This window comes from Bolinopsis microptera, chromosome 8 (genome assembly GCF_026151205.1).
Source record: "Bolinopsis microptera isolate Bmic1 chromosome 8, MBARI_Bmic_1.0, whole genome shotgun sequence".
In the NCBI taxonomy this organism is placed as follows: domain Eukaryota; kingdom Metazoa; phylum Ctenophora; class Tentaculata; order Lobata; family Bolinopsidae; genus Bolinopsis; species Bolinopsis microptera.
The window spans coordinates 10,318,643-10,345,717 of NC_087079.1; the positions used below are offsets into that span (position 1 = coordinate 10,318,643).

At 37.8% G+C, this 27,075-nt stretch overlaps 2 protein-coding genes across 2 annotated transcripts; both read left to right on the forward strand.

Moving 5' to 3' along the window:
- Positions 1–323: 323 nt before the first annotated feature.
- Positions 324–18,457, forward strand: LOC134819260 (katanin p60 ATPase-containing subunit A-like 1). Its single transcript, XM_063829085.1, has 6 exons — positions 324–359; positions 16,142–16,250; positions 16,404–16,734; positions 16,898–17,056; positions 17,186–17,345; positions 17,580–18,457. Exons 2-6 carry the CDS (start codon positions 16,146–16,148, stop codon positions 18,334–18,336), a joined length of 1,512 nt encoding a protein of 503 aa, XP_063685155.1. The 5' UTR covers positions 324–359; positions 16,142–16,145; the 3' UTR covers positions 18,337–18,457.
- On the forward strand, positions 330–15,926 carry LOC134819261 (NADH dehydrogenase [ubiquinone] iron-sulfur protein 3, mitochondrial-like). Its single transcript, XM_063829086.1, has 10 exons — positions 330–371; positions 10,680–10,882; positions 11,050–12,119; positions 12,250–12,410; positions 12,555–13,413; positions 13,823–13,913; positions 14,110–14,199; positions 14,602–14,834; positions 15,066–15,185; positions 15,469–15,926. Exons 5-10 carry the CDS (start codon positions 13,291–13,293, stop codon positions 15,652–15,654), a joined length of 843 nt encoding a protein of 280 aa, XP_063685156.1. The 5' UTR covers positions 330–371; positions 10,680–10,882; positions 11,050–12,119; positions 12,250–12,410; positions 12,555–13,290; the 3' UTR covers positions 15,655–15,926.
- Positions 18,458–27,075: the final 8,618 nt, after the last annotated feature.

A 27,075-nucleotide genomic window follows, 5' to 3' on the forward strand; every position in this document is an offset into this window, starting at 1 on the left:
TTTGTTGTTTAGCAGTGTTGAATATTGGAGCAATTATATGATGTATATCTCCATCATAATATAGGCTAGTGTAAACATATATAATCAATAATACAAACAAATAGTATTATATTATTGGTAACTCGCTAGATTATAAATGTTATTTAAACACATATGTTTACGTCAATTATTACTAAAATTAATATTCTTTTTGCTTTAATATAATTACATGTCACATAATTGATTAGTTGAATGAAACGTGTGCTACAAATGTCTACGCCTCACGCAGAACTGCGTACCGCTTAGTACTTCATGCTTGAGCGGTACTGCTGTTCACAGAGTTTTAATACTTTCAACACTACTATATAACAAATAATTTGAGCAATGGTTATGTTAACAATGAACTAGAGACCTTGTTTGGACGATGGGGGGCTCAAGGAGGATGGATCACTGCTCCTAGAAAATGAGTTGAGTTGTCAGTTCGGTTCGTCATGTGTTCACATACCACTAGTCACTACACCTAATAAAAACCATTGCTAGTCCAAAAAATTATATAGTAGTGTTGAAGTATTCCAAGATAGGCATTCTCTGAATACCTGTCTCAACAAATTTTTTGCCCTGAATTTATTTATTTTTACTCTGAAAATTCTGCTCAAACAATTTTACCTACACACTTAACAATTTCAAACCAAATCACCCCATCCAAACCCAGTTTGTCCTGTTGTTGTTAGTGTGTCTGACCTTTGAATGATTTACATATTTTTGAATACTTCAATCACTCTTTTGAAAGTTCTTGAAAAAATTCTATTCAATCATATTCCCACTTAACCCACCTCATATCACTCACAATGAACCGGCTGATGCTCTTCTCCTTTCAGGTGCAGGGGTCTGTCCAAGCTGGCCCCCTGGACTCCGGACATATCTCTGATATCATATCATCATGGCTACTACCTCAAGTGCTAGTACCCAAAGGCGTTCCCCTAGACACACTCCTCCTCCTACCAACCCAGGATCCAGAGCTAGCATGTCACCATCCGGCAGAGGAGCTTCCTCCCAAAAGAAGAAACCTCTAGCAGACAACAAAGCCCTGCGCAGGAACAGCCCTAGTGCAATGGCCCAGAAAGCTGTGCTGGGTAAACGTCCATCAAAGTCACCCCAAGAACAACCAGAGACATCTGTTCTTAAACCTCCAGGTAATCTGGTTATTGAAAAGATCAGCCCAAACCTGATATCAGCTTTAGAATCATCGAACCTCAGAGAGAGCCCCAGCAGTCCAATGAGCCCTCTGTACAAGTCCTTTCCTCCATTCTCCCGTGCTGAAGAGTCTGCTGAAGAACTTGAAATCCAGGATAAACCTACAGTAAAACAACGGTGAACGTGTTAAAGCCAACAAGGTCAGTGCAATAGACCCTAAGCTCTGCATTGGTTATAGCAACGTCATCTTAGTTTGTGGGACCAACGATCTACGAGTTGAAAATGTGCAGTCACCTGGTGATATACACCAGCTGGTAGACGTTCTCCACCTGAAAATCCAGCAGATCCAGAAACTGTGCCCTAAGGCGAAGTTGTTTGTCACAGCAGTTTTACCGTCTAGACTCCCTAAGATGAATAAAAACATTATGGCATTCAACAGCTTGGTTGATGAAATGTTGTACTCTAGCTTTAACCAGACTGTATGGCACCTTGGTGTTGGCCACTTTTTAGACGGTAAAGGGTTGCTTGCTATGAAACTCACGAGAAATGGTGATGAAATCCATCTCGGAGAGCTTGGTATTGCTAAATTTGTGAGATGTCTGAAACAGTGGGTGTATGTGAGGGAGAGACAGGAGAGAGTAAGACAAAGGAAGGGCACCCGACCAGTGGGAGTTTATCCCACTTAGTTTATCATGATTATGAAACTTATTAAAGATGTGTGCGACCCCTGTAGTAAATACATTAATATTGGCCAGCCACTCTTAGAATGTGAAAATTGCAGCAAAGTTGTTCATACTAAGTGCTTCAGATCCGCGAAATTTACAAGCAAAAACGGTCTATGGATGTGCAGTGATTGCTGTAGTACAATAGAAGATAGGTATTGCCCATTTCCAAGCAGCCAAAGATATGATGATTCAGATAAATTCTATGATACAAACAACCAGGAAGATGTCACCATAGCTAAATTCTCTTCAATACTTGAAGACTGTAAGCGTTACACAAAACAAGAACTAGCAAACTCAATCAGCAAACTTTTTCCTGAGAAAAATAAAAATTCTGCTTATCTGCCCGCTCTGTTTTGCAATATAGATGGGTTTGCTAGTAATTTTGACAGCTTTTTAATAGAACATAAGACCCTCCCGTGTAATTTTGATGTCATTGGATTGGCTGAGACCAACATCGATCCAAGCCAACAAGGCTTATACCAAATCCCCTCCTATACAACATTTTGTCAAGTACCATTCCCTGATAAGAAAAAAGGAACAGGAGTATCCTTATATGTCTCTGATCGCCTGAATGCTGTAGTAATCGAAAATCTATCTCACTGTACAAAAGATATTGAGTGCTTATTTGTTGAAATTACTCTTAGCTCGGGTGATAAACTGACATATGGGGTTGCTTATCGTCCTCCAAATGGCTGTAGTGAGACCTTTTGTCAAACTCTTGAGGATATATCTAAGCAGTTGGCTGGTAAAAAGTTCCATATTCTTGGCGATTTTAACTCTAACCTCCTCAATGTACAAACCTCCAGCCAGCTATTTGAGGACACGTTACTTCGTAACAATATGTATCCTACTATATCACTTGCTACCCACTTCCGTCCTAACTGTAAAAACTCATGTATTGACAATATCCTCACATCAGAGATAGATCATGTACTTCTCTCCGGTGTATTGAATGATAGGATTGGTGACCATGCCTTTATATTCACCTTCACGTCAATTCCTACCGAAAACAGTACTGAAAAACTTAAACATGTTCGCTACTATGATTATTCAAGTTCCAAACTCACTAATTTTGTTAATGAACTCGAGGTGAAGGTGAATGACTTGACTCCCTCGGTAAACTTCAATGAGTTCTTGGACTGCTTCAATGAAACACTTGATAAACACTGTAAGCTTGATGTACCAAAAGTTACCAAAAGGACACCCAAACTCAACCCGTGGATTACCGATGGAATCATTGTCTCAGTTGAAAGAAAACATGAACTCTGTAGAGACTGGTCAAGCACTGTAACAAATAGAAACCCTGAGGGTAATGTACTGCTCTATAAAGTCTTCAGTGACTACCGAAGAATGCTTAAAAGTATTATCAAGGTCGCCAAACGATCGTACTACTGCAATGAAATCCATAAAAATATAGAAAACAGCAAAAAAACGTGGCAGATAATCAATGAGCTCAGGGGCAAGAAAAAGAAGCAAACTAAGCCTCCCTTTATCATAAACAACGAACGAATCATGAATCGTAGAGTCATAGCCAATGGATTCAACTCTTACTTTGTTTCTATTGCCCCTAAGCTCAATGAAACACTTAGTAGCAGTGAGGCCTCTGGTTTACCAATTCTCCCTATAAAAACATTCTATGATTTCCTTGGAAAGACTAATGAAAAATCGATTATGTTAGAAGACTGTACACCTTATGAGATAACGGAAATAATAAAAGGATTTGAAAATGGAAAAGCAAGTGATATTCCTGTTAGTGTAATCAAAAGATCATCTCACGTAATTAAACCGATCCTTAGTCGATACATCAACATCTTAATGTCTAATGGCACGTTCCCCGACGTTCTAAAGACTGGTAGAATAACTCCTGTATTTAAGAAGGGAAACCCTGAAGAGATAGAAAACTACCGCCCAATCTCTACTCTCTCTATATTTGGTAAAATCTTTGAAAAGATCATTTACTCAAGAATATATTCGTTTGCTAGCTCACAGGGTATAATATCTAAAACACAATTTGGCTTCAGGCAGTCACACTCTACTTCACATGCAGTTAATCACTCAGTAAACCTTATAACTGAATCTCTAAAACTTAAGCATCATGTCTTAGGCATATTCATAGACCTTAGCAAAGCTTTTGATACAATAGATCATGGTACATTACTTGTCAAATTACAGGGCTATGGGATACGTGGGGTGGCAAATGATCTTATAAAAAGTTACTTAACAAATAGATCACAATATACTGAAGTTGTTGGTGAGAAATCTGACGCCTTGAAAATACAGTTTGGAGTCCCTCAGGGTTCGATTCTTGGACCTCTCTTATTTCTCCTATATATTAATGATATCGCCAACAGCTCCAGTTTGGGATCATTTGTCACCTTCGCTGATGACACCAATATATTTGTGACTGGGAAATCTAAAAAGGAGGCATATATGCGTGGTAATTCTCTTTTAGCTAGTTTATATTCCTACATGCGAGCAAACAAACTCCATGTCAACTTGTCTAAATGCTGTTTCATTCACTTTAAACCAGCATCGTCCTCCCAGACTGACAATAATTCTGAATATACTCTAACCATTGATAACTTTCCAATAAAACAAGTTGCATCTGCTAAGTTTCTGGGAGTCGTCATCGATGAAAAGCTAACCTGGGAAGAACATATAAAATCACTTAGGCGTTCTCTCAGCCATGCAACATCAACTCTCTGCCGCCTACGCTGCTCCCTCCCAGATTTCTTACACCGCCAGTTGTATTACACTCTATTTGAATCACACCTCTCCTATTGTATCACGGTTTGGGGTGGGGCAGCCAAAACTCGTATAAGTTCTGTATTCAAAGCACAAAAATATTGTCTCAGGGTACTGTTTGGCGACAGGGAGGCATACCTAGATAAATTTAAGACCTGTGCTCGTGCTCGACCGTTTGGCAACCAAAATCTGAACAAAAAATTTTTCTTGAAAGAGCACACAAAACCTTTGTTCAAGGAACACGGAATACTTGCCGTCCAAAACCTGTACACTTACCATTGTTTCCTTGAGCTCTATAAAATCATGAAATTCCGTGCTCCGATTTCCCTCCATGAAAATTTCACCTGCTCAAGTAGGAAACCCACCCTTATACTAAGCCAAGCAGACCCCCCTGACAACTTCAATAGCAGAACGACTCGTATTTGGAACGTAATTGTGCCTAAGCTTGGTATACGTGACTACTGTCTAAGTGTGGCCTGCCTGAAGTCTAGGATGAAGCAATCACTGCTCGTCAACCAGCATAACCATGCTGATCTTGATTGGACAAACAAAGATTTCGAATGCTCTAATCTAAATTTTGACATTAAGTCTACCCTAGGGTCCACACATCCAAAATGATTATCTTGAAATTGAAAATTAGCTGGGTGTGCATTTTCCTTTGTCTTACTAACGTGTGTGAGCGCAGTGTAGTGAGAAAGTGTTTTTAACAGATTTATTATTAGACTTAGGATTATGATTTTTAATATATTACATTGATATAAGATTTATTTTTGATAGGTACTTAATAAAGTTGATGAATTTCCCTCCCTATTAAAATTTTAAACCCATTTAGTGAAATTTGATAAACGAAGATCTAGATATTGATACATATTATAACCAACATTGCTTATATTCTGCCTTGTAAACAAAGAGCAAATCTTCTTAATGCCTTCTTCCTGTCCTAAAACTAAAACTTCATCCTATTAAAGTAAAGGCCAGTTGTTACCACAAGCTATTATACCGTCCCTCTCAAAAACATGCCTCAGCCTCCATCAAAAACAATTTTAGTTTTCAGTCCTTCTAGTTTCCAAAAATCTACCGAGCTAGTGTTCTGGTGTGCACAAAAGCCCCTAAGCCCGTGCATTCCTTGCCCCGCTAGCTGCCAGTCCTTGACAAACTTCCAATAGCAAAGATCAACTAGTCATTTACAAATTGAGCACTATACAATTTTAATTGTTTTAAATATTTGACTTTGTAAAATGAGCTAAAACATTGATTTATTAGTTTCATTGATTAGTTTCATTGAGAGGCGCGCACTCAATTTAATCACAAATAACGAGCGCGCGGTTTTTGGAATTTCTCCATTATTATTACTCGATCTATTAATTAGATCGCAGTGCTCACGGCCTGTACTGCGTGAACGACAGAAATATGTTTTAAATTATTTTGCTTCTGAAATTTTGGCTCTAGTAATTAAGAAATGCGACATGTAATTGTAAGATAACAATTAAATAAATACTGTGCGCGGCGCCTACAGCTGACCTACGAATTTCTGAACAATTGAAAATTGTGGCTGTGTGCGCGGCGTACTGTATATGTGTTTGAAATTGAAATTTGAATTTATTTATGAATATAACATTATGTATTGATTGTTTTGTGGTAAATAAAAATTTTTTCTTTCCTAAAATTTTTTCTTTCCTGCTAGAAAGGGTAAACCCGGTTAAATGTAGTCTGTCACAAAAGGTAAATAAACATGTGATCAGAACTAACATTCCCCGGTTTTCCTTTTCCGGCAATGCTAGCCCCATTTTCTCTCAGGGTTGCACACTTTTTACCCAAATCTACTCTCAATGACCCTGCCTGAGAGATCAGCTGTCTTGTTTCTCATCGAAGAGCGATAACGGTGGTTTATTACCACATTTTATCGTTGGCCAGATTTTTGGATAATTTATCGGATGATGATTAATCACTCTACACTCGACTGTCACGTGACTTTTTTAATAGTTCCTCTAGGTGGCTCTGAATGACTATTCGATATCTCGCTAGGGAAGCATTTTAACCTTATTTCATGTGGGTGATTCGGAATCAGCGTTCGAAAATATATCGAATCAAGTAGATCATTTCAACCATTTCAGGGGCCCTTTTAGAAAAATCTCGAAGATCGACTGTAAAGTGATTTATCACGCTCGTAATTTATCAGCTTACTGGACAACAAGCTTTTTAAAAAGGGGCTTGCCTGTTTTCATTCCATCTGATGCTGCATCCTATATAATCTTAATCCCCTTTAAGGTTACTTTAACTGCTAAATATGCATTTATTGTGTAAGTTATGGAATATGGATGCGTGATTTTCTTTATGATCGTTATAATTACGAATAATCAATAATAATATACGTCATAGGTATTAAATTTTTTTCATTCCGCTAGATGTAAAATGCTATGATCTAGTTTAAATCCTATGTAATGGTGTTAATGATTCATTTATATATCCAAAGAAAGTATAGTGAAGTTCAGTTTTCTGTCATCATAAAAAATTAATTATAAAAAGTGTAAATCCACAAAAACGTGCGCGGCGCGCTTAAAATTTAAAAATATGTGTTTTTAAATTTTAAAAAAAGATTTTTATTACAATTGCATTTGCAATGTCAACTGTGCTTCTCAAATAAAAAGTGTGATCTGATTAAATAATATAAATTTGGCAAATATTGTTTTATGCACCAGCCGGCCTGTTCTGTGTTCCATTTTGGATTGTTGGGCCTGTTGACTACTGCGTTCACAATATTTGCTCTATCCTGAGCCCTTGCGCTTGCAGTAGCGCGCGCCCGCCTCACGGCGGTAAAACTTGTGAAACAAGCGCGCCCAAAGTGGCGCGAAAGCACATGGTTAGGTGAACGTTCACATAGCCATGTGTATACGCGCGTACTGCACAGGGGGAGCTGAAACCAGGTTTTCGATCAAACGCTGCCATGTGTAGTCAAACGTCGCCAAGAGTTGCTCTCGTCCAATGAAATCGCTGCATTATGTAAGCCAAGCTCCGCATATGAATATATGTAATTCAATTATGCATACTAACTTGCAAAATGCAGCGATTTCATTGGACGAGAGCAACTGTTGGCGACGTTTGACTACAAATGGCAGCATTTGATCGAAAACCTGGTTTCAGACCCCCCTGTGACTGCATGACGCGCTTGTTTCACCTTCGGCGGTCGCGCGCTACTAGCTGCAAGCGAGAGGGCTCTGGTTAGAGCAAACTACTGCGTATTGGATCATGTCGCGCATCAAACATCAAATTATTTTCTTGCCACCAGTAAATCTGGGGAAAAAATAAAACGTATTTTTGTTTGTTGTTTAAAAAATGACACGCCAAGTAAATATATTTTTGGATCTTGAGGTAAAAATTGTACTAAATTGTGCTATTGGGCCGCACTGCGCAAATTATTTTTCTTGTTTAGCTACCGTCTGTTGTCGTCAGATTTATGTAAAAGACTTATTTGAATGTATCGAATAAAAATATTTAGGCGCGCCGCGCATATTTTCGCATATTAATACCGTAGTATAAAAATCGAGCGCTACAGCGAGTATTTCATATTATTTTACATAACTATCATAGGAGTTGTTCCATCTTATTGAATCTCATATATTGGAATACCTAATATCTATATGTGAACTTTGCCTGGTTTCTAACATTGTTTTCATATATCCTTACTGATGAGAAAAGGGGGATTCCCATTGTCTCCAGTGCATTTTATCCTCCAGTAACTTTAAAACGCGACCATGAAACATCGTACTTCGATGTCAACAATTCATCTTTGTTGCTTGTTACTGAAGCTACATCTAAATGAATCCTCTAAGTATCTACTCTTTTTTGTCTTTCTATGTGACTATAATAAAACAAATATTTTAATTAAAAAAATATTTATTAGATATTTTGAACATGCGACAGTTCTGTAAGATCACATTGTAACAAGTTTAAGCCGAGAAGATTTAAATTAGTCCGTCTTTATTTTGAAAGGGGTCTTGGTAGAAGAGAACAACACGGAATTTTGTACAACAACAAGATACAAAAACAAGGGCAGGTCTCTCCTACAAGTTGGGATGACCTGAGGTGCTATCCCCTTTTCGGTAACCCTAAGCTACTCTGTGCTGAGGCACTATACGATACTAGCTGTAGGGGGTTAGTCCTTCGAGCCAGAGAGTGTGTATCACCAGCCGAAGCTGTACCAAATCACAGCTTGGTAACTGGCCGACTTGCATCTGACCGGATTTGAACCCGGGCCTTCTGCATGGGAGGTGATCGTTGTACAACTCTCGATCTTATTTTTTAAAAAAGTACATTTCGTATGTGGTCCCAATTCAGTTAAACAAAAGTTCAGTTAAACAAAAATTCAATTTTATGCCATTTATTACAGAGTAAAAAAGTTTACAATAAATCGATTTGATATTTAAAGGAATCCTAATCAGCAAACGACCGGGGCTAGGATTTGGCCGGGCCGGGGCCGGGGCCGGGAATGTCCAAATTTTGCTGGGGCCGGGAATTGGCCGTTCTGGAATTTGGCCGGGGCCGTGAATTTAATAAATCCACGGCCAAGTTAGAACTTTTCAGGACTTAGGATCTGAACTTATTTTTACATGACAATATAATGTTCGTATCAATTGAACAGTTTAGAAGGTAATTAGATTTCATATATATTTTGGTAAAATAAATAAAAGTTGGCACTCTGGACATCATCCTTTCAAAATTGAAAATCCATTTTAAGATTTATATGAAAGTTTTAGGCCGATTTCGATCAAAAATTCCCGGCCAAATTCCCGGCAAAAATTGAAAATCGGCCGGGGCCGGGGCCGGGAAGAAATAGCTCCCCCGGCGCCGGGATTTCACGGCGCCGGGAATCCCGGTCGATTACTGATCCTAATTCAATGTGTAGTATGGTTGTCACTCTTTAAATAGATTAGATATAGGTTGACGGGGCAAAGGAGTGTGCGTGCTGTTCGCTATTGCTCACACCAAACGGCAACCTAGTAAATGTTTTGTATGGACACCAGTCTTCATCACGATACAAAATTAGGATTGGGGGGGGGGGGGGGGGGGGGGGGGGCAACCATATTAAAGTATATTAAAGTATATCCCCGGGTCAAAATCGGGAAAAATCCTACATTTTAATATACTTTAATATGGTGGGGCCCCCCCCCCCCCCAGGATTGTAGAATTTATTGTATAACTTTTAGTGCAGTGGAGGGAGCGGTGTGGTGCATTAATAGAGTGACAGCCTACTGATTTAGAGTTGTTTTTAAGTGAGCATAATGGGTATATTTTTGGACCTAAAGGCTTTACTATGGCAACTTTAAAATTGGTTCTGTTAATCATTTATTAAATATCACTTTAAAAATATATAAATCTGGAATCTGTTCACACTGTGAACCAGTCCTATAAAAAAACCCTCTTAAATTAAATATTAAAAACGTCTCAATAATGGAAATAGTCATACAATTAAGAAATTTTCCAAATTCTTAATATCTACCTTAAGAGAAAAATACCTACCTAAGTCAATGTCTACCTGTAATACACTAAATATTAGGTTAAATACATAGGTGGTGGAGTCAGCACACATTTACCAAAATCAAAATTTTTTAATAGGAGGAACCTGTGGGCCGAGAACACTGGATTAAATTTGTTGAAGGGGATTGTTTTCAAATGACAGCTGCATTATGTCATAATCGCTTGAAGTCCATGCTGAATCATTATAAGCATGTTGCAGCTTTATAAGCAATTTACATCTGTTCAAGTGGTTCAGTCAATATTTTAGATTGGAAATATTCTGCATTTTCAGGGTTTGATTTTATATAGGGTCATTGTATTGCCGATATTATGTGTATATTGTTTAAATACTTTACTTAGTTGTTTACAAAATAAAAATACATCTGTTCTGTTGTTCAAAAAGAAAACAACTAATTTTTAATTGTTATATTGCTATTATCTATATTTACATCTGCTCATCTCCAATGGAGCTCCACTGTTCCTCACAATAAATAGACTAATAAATTCGTCAATATTCAGTAGCCATGCTTGCAAGGCGCTTAGTCGCTATTGGATATGTCTGTTCCCGTAACCTCAGTTTTTATGACACCCGGAGTAAAGGTCCTGATATGTCAAAAGATACCTTGTTTGATGAAAACTTTGAGGTGCGGGAAGAGCTCTACTTGAAAAAAGTTAATCCAGTTCTTGAGTTCACAGTTTCACGGTGGTGGAAATTCAAAATGCATGTAAGTTTGTTTTGCATATAATGTCAACTCATAGTTTCAACGTCATTTAACTTGAGTTCTAGTGACAAATAGGTAACAGAAATAGAACTGTGTGGTAATTAAGTTTTAGCAGTTTTGGTGTTTGTTTTTGATATGAATTGTCTGCTAAAAAAATGTTGTTTCTGCAGATTCAAATACTTTTCGGGGGCAAGGTTCCAGAGATTAAATCACCTCAAGAAGTCAAAGAATGGAATGAGCTGATGTATCGACTAGAAGAAGTTTACTTAGAGATACCTCAAAAAATGCCAGATCAACAATGGTTTCACGATCTTATAGATCACTACACCAAGTACAATGATTATGAAGGGGCACTAGACTGTTTTAAATGGTTTGACGCTCATGATATTTGGATAAACATGGATCAGGATGTTATGGATAAATTTGAACTGTTCTTTGAAATGAACGATCCAAAATCTTTGACTCAGTTATCAGACCATCAGCAACAGCTTAGGGAGGAGCTACAATTGAAATTCAAAGATATGGACAATAATCCAGAGAGGTGGTATAAAAAGAGACAGGTTGCTATCGATAATGGCCGCAAGCGAGGTGATTTGTTACCTGAAGGTGACAGAATCTACAGTGGAGGAGGGTATTAACTTGTTTACTGATCATTTTAATTTCCTTGCTTGCAACCTTTGAACATATATACTGATCATGTTAGAGAGATAAAATTAAACCAATTGCATCCAGCTTTTTAAGACATTGCCCAATGCCCAATCTTTGTAAATTATAAATACTGATTATAAATTAAGTTTACGTTTTTTTACTTCGAGATCGTTTTTATGATTTGCAATTTAATTGTGTTGATGATAAATCTGAAATTTATAACCTCACATTTTGACGAGATTTATCTTAATTCATTAATACTGAATTTACATATAATATATATATAATGATCTAGATCATTTCTCATCTTCACACAACTTTAGTTAACGCTATCTATGTAACACACTGCTAAGAGGAGATGTCGCTGCTAAGGACACTAGTGAAAACAGTGCGACCAGGGCTTGCATGTGTTCCAGTGAGGACTATAAGAGCTAAACCCAAGTATTACCACCCTGCTGACCCTGATGCTGATGAGGAACAGAAGTTCAATGAGGAGTTTGGGTTAGCAGAGCCCATTCCAGACACCTGGGGTGTTAGTAAGAACGAACCGTGGTGCTGGATGTTTGATCCTTTCTATAAAGCTAAAACTAGGGTAAGTCATCATTCTCATTACTTTATGGACAAAGCTTAGAAATTTCATGAGATTCTACATCAGTGATTGGTGTTTATTGATTTCTTTTAAATAAAACCGGGGATCAGCTGTAATGAGAAGTTACTTTCAGTTTTGGAGTTTGTTTGGATCGCCACTTTACTTAAGACAGTCTGATCAAGAGAAAGCTGACTCAGCCGTTCTGACGGACAGATTGCAGGAGTTTTACAAGTCAATACCTCAGAGTTACCCTGACCGAGATTGGTGGCATGATTGTATTGATCATTACGTCCGGTACGTGTTCATAGGTTATAAGTTTTGAGATCAATCAATTGAAATATATCATGACTCCATATATCGGTATCTACTAGACCCAAAAAAAATAATGATCATGTTGATTTAAAGTTAGTAAGCCAGCTAACCATTAGTACAAATCAGGTACAACGATTTTGACGGAGCTGTAAGAATGTGGCACTGGCTTAAGGAATACGAACTTGACGTTGATCAGGCAGTACTGGATAAATTCGACAGGTTCTTCATCGAGAACGATCCTATTGGTTTCATGACGAAAAGTATTCCTGCGCAACTTCGAGAAGAAGATGAATACATGCCCAAGTATCCTGAGTTGATAAATGACAATCTTATGAGAATAGGAGAGTATGGCATTGAACCAGAGGCTTGAATAAGTTACTTAAACTATTTCAGTTGCAGTGGTTCAATGAAGCTTTTCATAAGACTCTTTAAATACGCCTTTACTGAAATGTGCCAATCTAGTTCGCTACACGGAAGTTTTAATTAATGCATTTAACTAGTGAATTATCAAAATTCATTAATCACGGTTAATTAACTTATTCCACTAATCGTTTCGGTTTTAAAATATTGATAACTTTTTCAAATTGTTCTTTATCTGAGACTTGGGAAGTTAACATCCGGAATAATTTAGAGTCTGGACAGTGAGTGGACACTAATAAATATCATCATATTGATTTAAGTTATTGATGAGTTTCTACATAAAACTTGACTATTATTATCCGTACTTGTTGTAAATTTACTCAACCCTTAAAGACTGACTACCAACCAATGATCTTGGTTTAAAATCAAACTAATTATACAACTTACTGCCACTTTCTATCACTGCTTAATTAACACAATACCACTATAATGTAGATGTAAGATGATGAGTGCCAGTGCATTACGTACCCTAGCCCGGCCTGTAGCAGGTCTCCTTGCTAGACGGACTCTTACTCCTACTGTATCCAGGTTCCTTTCTGATAATGCTCCTAATGATTTTTACAAGGTAACTAATCTGCTGGATATTACACACTACATTTACATTGTTGTACTTTTAGGGTTGTAACTTGAAGTTGGCCCCGGAGATAACTGTGAATTACATTAATTAATTATATTATTAATTAATAATTATACCATCTTTTAGTTTTATATGTGTATTTTGAATGTTTAATCTAAGATATTTGCACCTTAGTCAGATAAAACTTTATCGTTTATTTCTTTCCCATGAATATCCTATTCTATTCCTGATAACTTCAAGTAACACGTCATACTGAAGAGTGATTCATATTATAGTACATTCAGACGTGTTTTAAAATTAATAGCGTGCATGATCAAGAAGTTTAAACAACACTCTATAACACAGTCAGTCACATGTTTATAACAGAATCACACGTTTATAACACATAGTACTGCAGACCCACAAAGCGAGAGATGTTATAATACGACGTGAGGATGATGAGGCCGAGTGTAAAACTTACCCAGATGTTGACAGACTTGAGAAGTTTGGTTAGTTTCCTTGTTGAACTTACTTTGTGACTTTCTTATTTTTTGAGTAGCACTTGCAAATTGTTTCTTTCATTCTTGGTACCTTTCGTTAGTTGCCACGGTTAGAATTTATATCACAATTGTGAACAGGATTTCGACTCCACAGTATTTGTTCATCAAATTGAGCAGAGCATTTACACACTTTCTATTCCTCCAGGTCAATATGTCGCATCAATTCTTCCCAAATACGTACAGGATGTACGGATGACCTCTATCAATGAGCTAGAAATCCTAATTCACCCAGAAGGTTAGAGTTTGTCAAGTGTAAAATAATGAATTCTTTTACCGTTATTATTTTGTCATAAAATTTAGAAACTCAAGGTACTAGGTAGCCTGAAAATTACCAATTACAAACTGTCTACTCTGTAGCAATATGTCGTATTATTCTGCTGCAATATTATTGTGTTGTAATACAGTACAAGAGGCAGTAAAACTACCGGACTGCAATGAATGGGGACTTGCCACCCCATAACAACATTAAATATTAATATTTACATAGCTTAACTTACTGAAATTATTTGTAATTATAATACTAGTAGTATTGAAAGTATTAAAAGTTTCACTAACTTTATTTCATAGTCAATAGTTATATCGAGTTGTTGCTCTTGTTTATTTCTACGTTTGACAGTTATGAGTTATTCTCTCGCAGGTATAGTACCAGTAATGGGAATGTTAAAAGACCACACCAACGCTCAATTTAAAGCGCTGATGGAGATAACGGCAGTGGACGTACCGTCGCGGCCTTACCGGTTTGAACTGGTATACTGTCTGTTGTCGCACCACTACAACGCGCGCTGTATTGTCAAGTCATACACGGATGAGCTGACGCCGGTAGATTCGGTCACTGCGCTCTACAAATCTGCTGACTTCGGGGAACGGGAGGTTTGTTTTATTTTGTGAGAACTTTGTTGATTACTTTATTATCTAATACTTATGGAAACAATAAATCTATTAGATACAGGTTGTCACAGCATCACAACATGACAAAACCAGACAATTATTATAACTGTTTTCGTGGTGATCATGTGTTAAAGAGGAGACAATTCTGTAATTTGTAAAATTTCAGTGCTTTAGAATGTTACTATCCAATATTAATAGCCACTTTATTGTCAGGTGTGGGATATGTTTGGCATTTTCTTCTCTGGACATCCTGACCTCCGAAGGATTCTCACTGATTACGGGTTTGAAGGACATCCTTTTAGGAAAGACTTCCCTCTTACCGGTTATACTGAGGTACGTAGTTCTCTTCTGTGTCCACTATTATCAACTATATCCACTATTATTCACTGTTATTCACTATTATAATATACACTATTATATCCACTATTATACCATTATGACCACTACTATTACGTGTAATTTATCAAGTACATAATGTGCGAGAGCAGTGAAATGCAACTTGTGTCAAAATGAATATATTGTCAAATTATCTTCCCTTAAAATAATGATTCTCTCAGATACCCATTAGTATTTAATAAATCGAAGTTTAGTTTCCATCATCCTGATATTAATTAAGGTACGGTACGATAACGAATTAGCGCGTGTTGTCTACGAACCAGTCGAAGTAGCCCAAGAATTTAGAAAGTTCGAGATGGACACTCCGTGGGAACTATTCCCAAACTACCGGGAAGCTCCCGAGCATTTGTTGGAAGCAGCGGCACAGAAGGCAGCCGAAGCTGCAGAGAATGATGAAAAGAAATGAAATTAGGGTTTTTCTAGTTATCATAATGATTGATTATAATTTATTTTGAGCTGGTTGCTACATGTGGTTTGACTTGAGCTCCTGATCACGACCCTGATATAAAGCCTGTCCTTTTTGGAATTAATATGTACATACGGTATAGTGCTAAGATATGAGTAGTAGTACGTATAGTGTATAGTGCAAGTGATGAACTACATTTTTGTAGAACTTTATGCCACTTTTGTATGGTTTCATCACATTTTCTGAACTAATGTTGATATGATACAACACAATGACGACTTTTATTGCTCTTCTGTTGTAGTTTGTCCCTCCAACTATTCTACCGAGAGTACTATACGTTTCTTTTTACCTGACAATTTCAGTTTTAATTGAAAATTCTGCCAATGAAATGATATAACCATGTTCATACCTGATACCAAACTTAATATTTTTAACTTTTGAAAATCACTACTTGAATAAAAGTTTTCTAAAATAAGTTCAATATCTTAGTCATGAGTTTTACACAGATAGACTCAGATTGTAAGCTAGCAAGAGAGTACGCTTTGCTTGGTAACTATGATACCGCCATGGTTTACTACCAGGGCGTCCTACAAGAGGTTCGTTTATTTTCAATATATGATACGATCCGTCTTTTAATTTTGAACCCACACGATTGTTCATTTCTTAAATTGTTGATGCACTGCATCACAATATCGATTTTCAGATTTAAAGAAAATCTATTTTTAATATAATCCCTCAAATTGTCCCAGATCCAGAAGCTGCTCACATCAGTACATGAGAATGATCGGAAACAGAAGTGGTCCCAAGTCCGGACCCAGATAAACGTAGAGTACGAGCACGTTAAGGACATCTCCGCAGTTCTCGCCAGTTTCAAGATGTCAGATCCGGTGCCGTCTGCGCGACCTCTTGGTGGACCACGTGATGGACCACGTGATGACTTCATCATGCCCCAGGACGATAACGGATATGATCCAGATGTGTGGCCTCCACCAACACCTGCAGAGAGCAACAGGAACAGAGCTCCTGTTCACAGAGATGTTAGACAGAACAAGAGAAATGATCCTCCTCCTGCGCGAAGAGGTGAGGTTTTGTTTTTGAAGCTCAGGATTCAGAAACTACTTTCGTCCACCTTAATGTGGATTTTTATTTATATACTGCGAACTAAGTCTAATTCTTACTCCGACTGAATTTTGAATCGTAAAATTGAGTTACCTCAATTAATTCTAACTATTAATTTCACTAGGAGCGGGTAATGCAGGTGGACGAGGAAACTACCTAGACCGTGGTAAAGTAGGAAACAAGGCAGCAGCTAAGAAGGAGCCCGCTAAAGATTACCCTGGTAGACCACCTAAAGTTGAGCGTCCTGTCAAGAATAACGAGGAGCCAAAGTTCGACGGATCTGGTTCGTAGAACTTCTAGAATGTAACTTGCCATTATCAAGAGCCAGTAATATTACTACTGATTCTACTGATCAACCTTAGTATCTTGATTTACAAACATCTCATTCTCAAACATACCAACCACATTCCAGGACACGATAAGGACCTGGTGGAGCAGCTAGATCGAGATATTATCGTACGTAACCCTGATGTTCACTGGGCGGATATAGCTGGTTTGTCTGACGCTAAACGACTCCTCGAGGAGGCTGTCGTCCTGCCCATGATGATTCCTGACTTCTTTACTGGCATTAGGTTAATTTATATTACTTTTTAAGTGTATTATATGCTATGTGAGATGATGTGCGTTGCAATATACTGAAATATGACAAACTATGATTTGATGTGTTGTGCGTAGATTTAGTTCGAGGTAATCTATTAAATTAAATCCAATACAAAACAAAATATTCTCCCCTCTAAAAGTTATCAACATGGCTCATTCACTTTAGATATTATACGATGATTTAAAATCGAAACCCCAATTTTCAGGCGTCCTTGGAAGGGAGTAATGATGGTGGGCCCTCCAGGAACTGGTAAAACTCTCCTAGCTAAAGCGGTAGCTACGGAATGTGGCACTACATTCTTCAACGTCTCCTCATCTACCCTAACCTCAAAGTACCGGGGTGACTCTGAAAAACTTGTCAAACTTCTCTTTGAAATGGCCCGATTTTACGCACCCTCCACAATATTCATCGACGAGATAGACTCGATTTGTTCAAAACGTGGTTCTGATTCAGAGCACGAGGCTAGTAGACGTGTAAAGTCAGAGTTGTTGATACAAATGGACGGTGTTGGAGCTTGTACCACTGACGGGCCCACCAAGAGTGTTATTGTTTTAGCTGCCACAAATTTCCCCTGGGATATTGACGAGGCGTTGCGTAGACGTCTTGAGAAGAGGATTTACATTCCTCTACCTTGTCCAGAGGGTAGAAAGTCCCTTCTTGACATAAACCTCAAACAGCTGCCTATAGAGGCTGATATCGATAAGGATAAGATCGCTGACGGACTGATTGGTTACTCTGGTGCTGACATAACTAACGTTTGTAGGGATGCTAGTATGATGTCCATGAGACGCCGAATCCAGGGCCTTACCCCGGAGCAAATCAAAGCTATTCCTAAAGATGAACTTAACATGCCGATAACAGCTCAAGATTTTCAGGAGGCGCTAGCCAAGGTCTCCAAATCTGTTTCCGAAGAAGACATAGAGAAATATGTTAAATGGATGGATGAGTTTGGAGCTGTGTAGGATATCGTTACGGAAGCTCTAAATTTGTGGAACACAACAAATATGTTATTCAATTTAGTGATGTTTAAATGCATTCAAAATATATGTACAAAATTTATTAAGTATATTTAAGATCTTTTAATTTAACTTGAATAATGTTTAATTTTTGTTAATCGTCAGGGGGATAAATGTAATAATCGTATGGGCCTGGCCTAACTAATTAAATGGGCGGACTCAAAGCCGGCTCCGAGCCGCGCAATATTAGTGCTGACAGTAGCGTCTTTTGCATATTTCACCTAAATTTAGTGATGAAAGTATACATTGACATCGTTTTGTTGTGCCCCGCGCAAGTTACGCTACGCGCGCAGCTCAATAAGTCCATAATCTGTACAGTACATGTGGGCTCTTACTAATTCGCTCGCCACAAAATTTCACGTGACTTTGGTTTTTATGGTTTTGCAGCCGTACAAAACCGTTTTACATAAACCCTAATCCTAACCCCGAAGCTATCCATAACCCTTACCACAGCCCTAACCCTTGACGCGGACGGATGTTACTCGTCTAAATTTTTTCGAAGTAGCGCGCGCAGCTTTCTTCTCGATGGCACGAGCTACGAAGTAGCGCGCGCCGGGCCAAATCATTAACAATGGTCAACCCTAACCCGAGCCCTAAACAATCGAATTCATGTTTTACCTGCCTGTCACGTGACCAAAACGGTTTTTTGCCCATAACTCTCCAGGGAAGCATTTTTACCCTACGTCATGGGGGGGGGGGGGGGGGGGGGGTGATTTGGAATCAGCGTCCAAAATACACCGAACCAGATCAATTTCCTAACCAAAGGGCCTTTTCACAAGAATTTTTTTAAATTTGGGCGAGCGATTTAGTAGGAGTGGATATAAACTGCGCCTTTTGTATGTATCTATTTCGTAGTAATATCTTCACATCTTAATACTATAATTGGAGACCTTCGCCGCTTTGACGCGCCGCGCGAACTAGCATTCTTGCTTCGTCGATCGTTGCTCTGCTTCGCAGAGCAACGATCTCGATGGGTTGACGCGTACATCGTCAACCTTGATACATGTTTCGTATCCCAATATCAGAAATAATATGACATACGTTGCATGCCACTTTTCGCGCGCGAAGCGCGCGCCGCCGAAGGCGGAAAAAGGGGCATACCATAAAGGAAATCGGACTTTTTGGAGGGACGCATATTTTGCGTCCCTATTATCCCATTTGACCAAATATGGGGGTAATTGACTGAGATGGTGCGCGCGCGCCACCAAAACAGTTAAATGCATTGTTTTTAACTAAGTTGCAATATTTGTGAGTTTATTTGGTATCTTTGTACTACTTTTATTATTTAAACGACTTTATTAAATCATTGGAACCTTCATACGAACAAAAATGTAAATATTTTAATATTTGTGTAAACCAAAAACTTGTAATTTTGTTCCAAACTGCTTAATTTTTGTACGGCGCTACTAATTCATGAACATCGCGCTATATTTATATTTCGCATTGGATATATTGATGACCAATGATATCGCAGTATTAAAGTCATGTGATACCGCGATGAGCTAGCTGGCTGGCGTCTGCCCAAGATCATATGTATGCTTTCTCCTCATTTATCACTTGATAGCGGTAACTCTTTACATATGCTTTGTGCTTATACTTTTTTGTTCAACCTTTTGTTCAATTTGTTTAACATTTCTTTGGTTATTTCAAACCACTTCAATCCCCAAATTTATACATTTAACCATCTCTGGTTGCTTCCATCTCGTTAAAGCCAAGGCTCGACCGGGACCGCTTTTTTGGCTGGGACTGGGGAAAAGTTTATATATATATTATCTCTGATATTGGGATACGAAACATGTATGCAACGTATGTCAACGCGCGCGAAAAGTGGCATGCAACGTATGTCAACGTCAACCAATACTATAATAAATTACAATAGGGTATATGTTTTGAGAAAGAAAGGTTGGTCCGATTATTAACAAAAGTAAACTTCCAGTCCGAACAAGTATACAACATATTCACATAGCCATGTGCCTACGCGTACTGCGTGACGCGCTTGTTTCACAATTGCAATTGTGTATCACGTCGTGACCCCCACGTGACCCCCACATGTTGATGTAGGATACTGCAAGCGAGAGGGCTCTGGTTAGAGCAATACAACATACAAGTTGGGATACTTGTTCGGACTGGAAGATTGTTGTTGTCATACGGCTCCCCCTGTATCGACACCTAGTGAAACGACCGTGGGGGTCACGTGGGGGTCACGACGTGATACAAAATTGTTGTTACTGGGCCGCGCTCAGCCTGTTATTCCGCCTAATCTCTATGTTTATGAACATGATAGCCTGAGGTCCCCAGGTAAGATTGTTGAAGGTCGAATTAGTACGATAAAAGGGCAAACATTTTATTTTATATGTTCAAAATGATATTTAGATTCTAGATGAATATTTGATGTAAATTATTTCGTTCTTCACTAGGTCGATTTTTTTTGAAATGGGTTTTTAAATTCTTAAATGTTTAAATGGCATAATCAATAATATTTTCCATTTTATGCCATTTCTCCCTTGTTTAATCCTGCTGCTAAAGAAAGTAGTTTTGAGTTTGAAAGGTGATTGGCCGGATATAATTATTAACCATTACATTCAATATTAGTCCAGTCATTTAAGGACAGCTGCCTGCAAATATTCAGATACTCACGAAACTTTGCACAGACCTTCCCAAAGGTACGAATAAACAATTTTCGGTTGGAGACATTTTTTTTACCGTGGGGAAAACCCAGGAGGGCCACGCCCATATTGACCCAATAACGTAACTGACCCCTTGCTTCTGAAGGTCGTAGAGACTTCAAAATAGGCTTAAACGAAGCCGCATATGCATGTTTATATTATAAGAGTTATTGATCAACACATGGCCTAAAATCCTTACTTTTCGAGAAATTCGCCAAAAACCATTTTGGGCGTGGCGCTGAGCCCATTTTACTTACTTTTAATAGGATTGTGATAGAGTCTTTGAATAGAGTGCAAAAGAACCGCAATTGGCATATTAGTATATGACTTACGAAGAAACATATGCCTTAAAGTGCTTACTTTTTCAGTTATTGGCGAAAAACTGATTTTCGGTTCCAGAAATCATGCAAAAATATGGGTATCTGGTAAATTGGGCTATAAAGGCCCTAGAGATTTTTGAATGAGTGCAAATTGTGCAAAATGGTCATGTTTATGTACAACTTATGAAGCAACATGCACCCTAAAATGCTTACATACCTTTGGGAAGGTCTGTGCAAAGTTTCGTGAGTATCTGAAGATTTGCAGGTTCATTTCCATAAATGTCCATAAATGACTGGACTATATTACCGTCTAAAAAAATTATTGTAAAAAGTTAAATTTATGAAGGAGTAATATAGTATATATATAATAATATAGTATTATATATATAATAAGTTGTCAGTGGATGCGAATTATATAACCAATTTTGCTCTATTTTGTGCAAATCTTCTCTGTTTTTTCCCCAAATAACTCGAAAAGTAAGCATTTTAGGGTGCATATTGCTGTATAAGTTGTATATAAACATGGCCATTCTGCACAATTTGCACTCATTCAAAAATCTCTAGGGCCTTTATAGCCCAATTTACCAGATACCCATATTTTTGCATGATTTCTGGAACCGAAAATCAGTTTTTCGCCAATAACTGAAAAAGTAAGCACTTTAAGGCATATGTTTCTTCGTAAGTCATATACTAATATGCCAATTGCGGTTCTTTTGCACTCTATTCAAAGACTCTATCACAATCCTATCAAAAGTAAGTAAAATGGGCTCAGCGCCACGCCCAAAATGGTTTTTGGTGAATTTCTCGAAAAGTAAGGATTTTAGGCCATGTGTTGATCAATAACTCTTATAATATAAACATGCATATGCGGCTTCGTTTAAGCCTATTTTGAAGTCTCTACGACCTTCAGAAGCAAGGGGTCAGTTACGTTATTGGGTCAATATGGGCGTGGCCCTCCTGGGTTTTCCCCACGGTAAAAAAATGTCTCCAACCGAAAATTGTTTATTCATACCTTTGGGAAGGTCTGTGCAAAGTTTCGTGAGTATCTGAAGATTTGCAGGTTCATTTCCATAAATGTCCATAAATGACTGGACTATATTAACGTCTAAAAAAATTATTGTAAAAAGTTAAATTTATGAAGGAGTAATATAGTATATATATAATAATATAGTATTATATATATAATAAGTTGTCAGTGGATGCGAATTTGTACATTCATTTATTGCTTGTTTAATTTGATTTTGTGTTCAATTTACGATTATTTGTATCTGAGATTCTGCGATTAGATTTATTTTGTTGATTGTAATGTTGTGATATTGCATAATTTATTGTAAATATAATATGTGTTTCAGAATTATGTAATGTAACTTGATGGAAATATTTTAAGTGGGCATATCCTGTCAAGCCCGGGATGCATGACATGAAGAATTCGTTATAAGTTTGTATGAAAAGCATTAATAACAATGATTTCAGCTCATCATGATCAGGGTAGCATGAAGCGTAAAGAAAAATGATTAAAAAGGGGGGGGGGGGGGGTGTTTTATTGGTTAGACGGTGCAATGATAGGCAGTAATTGTAGTGTAAAAACAGCCCCACCACTCCTATGGAGATAGATGGTTAGTCATCTTAATAAATAAATAAATGAATATAAATACAAATACAATCCATAATAGAAATAGAAACACTGCAGCGATGTGGCCCTCGCAGCTCAGTGAGAATACTAACATCTTACCCCAATTTCTAAAACAGATTAAAACTTTTCCAAAAACTATCATCATCACTTTTCCAAAAACTATCATCACATTCTCAATTCTTTCTTCCTTCCTTTTTTAAAATTCATAATAATACTGTTCATTTCAATTCTTTCAGTCCTTTCAATTTCTTACACTGTACTAATCATAGTCTGTATCCCGTTCTCACAACGGCCATAGATAGTAGGAGAAAGTAAGTAGTCTGTCACGTTGAGAGCAAGGTGAGAGTAGGTACTAGCCAAGAGGAGAGCCACACTACCACAGAGAGATCACAAGATCCCAAAACAAAGCAGAGATGCACAGGTACCAATTCCTTGTGAAACCCTGTAAATATTGTTAGTTTTTTTTTTTTTTTTTTTTTTTTTTTTTTTTTTTGATGGGCTGATTCTTGACAAAGTGTCACCGGGACTTCGGATTGTCTTTTTTTTTATTAAGCTGTTCTTGACAAAGTGTCACCGGGACTTCGGATTGTTGTTTTTTTTTTTTTTTTTTTTTTTTTTTTTTTTTTTTTTTTTTTTTTTGTTAAAGGTTAATTATACATTAAAGTCATCGTCACTCGTAATTATAAACAAATTATAAACAATTAAAAAAACAATTGCACACTGTTTCATTGGCGTCAAAACCTACTACTAATTTAAAAACCATTAAATAACAATTAAATTGAAACAATTTCTCCTTTATTTAGCATCACTAAAAGTTTATCACTGTTACTGGTTATTTTAGTAAAGGGATCCGCAAGCTGTTTAGCTCCCTCTTCCCATTTTACTTCAATCTCATCTTTCTGCTGCATTTGTCTGATGGTAGCCAGATCAACGTTCAACCTCTTTTCTTCAACATGTTTACTTGATCGCAAAGCTTTATCTAATGATTGATTGTCTGTAAAGCCTATTACTGGAACCATTGACTTATCAAATTGATCGAAGTAGATCTCACTTATCAGATGAGAGACATACACTCCATGATCTAATGTATCTTTGAATGCCAAAGTCTCTGCGCTCAAAGTGCTGCTTACAACTCGTTTACATTTATGACTTCCCCATGATAACGGTGATATCTTTCCTTCCTCATTCATTAGGACTATTAGATGACCTTTTCCTGTGGACACCTTGTCACCGAGGTTCATAGATGATGCATCAGAGTAGATCACTATCTTTAGTGTAGAAATGTCTCCTAACTTTGAGAACTTTGTGTTGTAACAACCGTTGAGCTCTTTCATCCGTCTGAATGCTTTATTGGCCTTCTTAACAGCTTCTACTGGATCTACACTCTTTGTTACATTTAAATCATACGTCATGAATGACAAATCTGGGCGTGATTGAGCAGCTACCCAGTTCAACTGACCACATATTGTTCTAAGCTTCCTGTCAGTCGACAGATGATATATCTCATGTTCTTTATCATTGATGACATCTGCTAGATCTCGGATATATTCATGTTGGTTCACTAGGATACCGTCTTCTGTCTGCTCAACTGATAGACCAATGTAATTGAACTTTGATTTGCATATTTTACCAGCTTCAAAGTTTGATGTCAGTTCTTTTACAACTCTATCAAAGAACGACTTTGTACCAGCTACTAAGAAATCATCAACGTGAAGCACAAGTATTCCTTCGAATCCAGTACTAGTTCTCCATATGAACAAAGCAGGATCTAACACTGATTGAGTACAGCCAAGGTTGATAAGAAGTCCCTTCACACTGATAAACCAAGCTCTTGCCGCATCATTTAAACCATACACTGTCTTTCTCAATCTCCACAAATAACCTTTTTCTACATGAGCTTCCTTGGGTGGTATGACATAAACATTTCTTTCAATTTTATTTCCTTGCAGAAAGGCAGCTTTGATATCAATCGTTGTTAGTTGCCACTGCTGGTTTGCAGCTATAGCAAGTACAACCTTGAGAGTGTTTTTGAATACTGTAGGTGACTCCACTTCAATCGACTGATTTTGCTCTTGAAATCCACGGACTACTAACCGGGCTTTAACTCCAAGTTCAGTGCTGGGTTTTTCTGTTATTACCCAAGTTGTTGTAATGACATTTTGATCACAATCCTTGACTTCATCATATACTTCTCTCTGCTTCCAGTTAGTCAATTCAATAACTTTTGCCTTAATAACCACATCTTCACTGTGTCTGGAAGTGGGAATTGTCACAACATTACATTCTTCGTGATCGTCTCCAGGTTCTGCATCAATAGCAGCATCAGCTTTGTACATAGCCGTCTTTGTACAATCTATCAGCTTTTCTTCACCTTGGGTTGTCATAAGTTTCACCCAGTGATCTTTTCTGCCAAGCCGTTTTCCTTTTTGAGTCACGGTACATGTCTCCCATTCATTCTCTTTTCCTTCTTTAACAAGTTTCACCGTATCTCCGACCGAAACATCGTTTTTCTGAAGTCTAGTTTCCAAATACTTAATCTTGAGTTGTTGTTTTTGTTCATTGGAAATTATCTTAGAGTCTATTTCAAGTATTGGAGAGGAGCTCATAATTTCTTGTCCTGTTGGTATTTCCTCTGTTTCCACTGGCACTTGAAATTGAATAGGCATTTCTTCTATGTTTTCAGCAGCTTCATCAAACTGATCATCGTTAAGATTGACTGCTTCATCATGTTGGCTATTCTCTGTTTCCAAGATATCATCATTGTTTTGGTTATGCTCGTCACTCACTATATATTCTCGTTTCACAATTCTACAGCTTGCTGCTTTGATAAGCAGTCCTCCATGCCTCAGTATAAGAGTCTTTCCTTCCTTGCCGACTATCTTGGCAGGTCCTTTCCAGCGTTCAATATTAGGTCTTTTGTAGAATACAACATCACCAATCATAAAGTCTTGGTTGATATCTCGCAAGGGTCTTTTCAAAGCTCGTTTAACTCTTTCTGAATTCTCTGCCTCTAGATATGCTTTTCTGCTTAGATACATTGCATTAAGATTCCTTTGAATGTCGCTTGATAATGATTCATCTGCTCCTTCATTAGCAGGTAGCAAGTTGTAAGATACCCCAGGAAAGTTTGGATTCTGACCTGTCACTATCTGCACTGGAGAAAATCCACTGACATTGTACAGTGTGTTCTTGGCATTGATTGACCATGCAAGTGCTATCTTCAATGGAAACCCGTCATACATCATTTTAAGCACTGATTTGTCAACCACAGCATGGTTTCTTTCACATAAGCCATTTGACCAAGGTGAGTAGGCACTGGTAACACAAATTTCAAAGTTGAGTTGTTCACTGAGATCATTAAGTTCATTGTTTGCGAATTCTCCTCCATTGTCCACTAATATTTTTCCTGGAGGTCCCATACCTGCTGCAATCCATTCCATAGTAAAGGCTTTTATTACTGTCTCTGGCTTTTTGTTGGATATCACCCTAGCTTTGCAGAATCTAGAGAACATATCAACAATGTAAATCACATAACCATTGATTCCAGTAAATTGTTTCAAATCAAGAGCTACTACCTCATTGAACTTCGTTGCCATAGGTAATCCAACGACTGGTGTGGAGGGTGTTCTTTTATATCTTGCACAGGCATCACATTCTTTTATCACTTGATCAATCACCTTGTTCACATTTTCACCTTGTACGTTTGCATTTTTGGTAATCTTTTTCAGATTCTCTGCTGAACAATGACCCAGCTGCTTATGAAGTTTGGTAATACTGCTGACTGTGTCATCTAGATTGACTAGATTACATTGCTCTTCTATAGCAACTTCATTATAATCCCATAGAGATATGCCAATCAGACCTGACTCGGTTGTTATAACAGGGATCACATCTCCATCTACTTCAATCGTACTTGTACCAAGGTCTAATTTAAACCCTCGCTTTGCCATCTCTTCTTTGGAGATCAGAAATGGAATATTCCTTTGCACTATATCAGCCCAAAGGAATGTCTTCTTTCCGGCAATTATACAAGGTACTCTCACCGCATCTGCGGCAGCAATAGGGT

Excerpts from the sequence above, each read along its gene's own strand:
- LOC134819261 (XM_063829086.1), top strand. The coding sequence starts at position 13,291 with ATGATGAGTGCCAGTGCATTACGTACCCTAGCCCGGCCTGTAGCAGGT. Across the intron at positions 13,414-13,822 it reads CTCCTAATGATTTTTACAAG|ACCCACAAAGCGAGAGATGT; the intron begins GTAACTAATCTG and ends ATAGTACTGCAG. Across the intron at positions 15,186-15,468 it reads CTCTTACCGGTTATACTGAG|GTACGGTACGATAACGAATT; the intron begins GTACGTAGTTCT and ends ATATTAATTAAG.
- LOC134819260 (XM_063829085.1), top strand. The coding sequence starts at position 16,146 with ATGAGTTTTACACAGATAGACTCAGATTGTAAGCTAGCAAGAGAGTAC. Across the intron at positions 16,251-16,403 it reads ACCAGGGCGTCCTACAAGAG|ATCCAGAAGCTGCTCACATC; the intron begins GTTCGTTTATTT and ends AAATTGTCCCAG. Across the intron at positions 17,057-17,185 it reads GCCAAAGTTCGACGGATCTG|GACACGATAAGGACCTGGTG; the intron begins GTTCGTAGAACT and ends ACCACATTCCAG.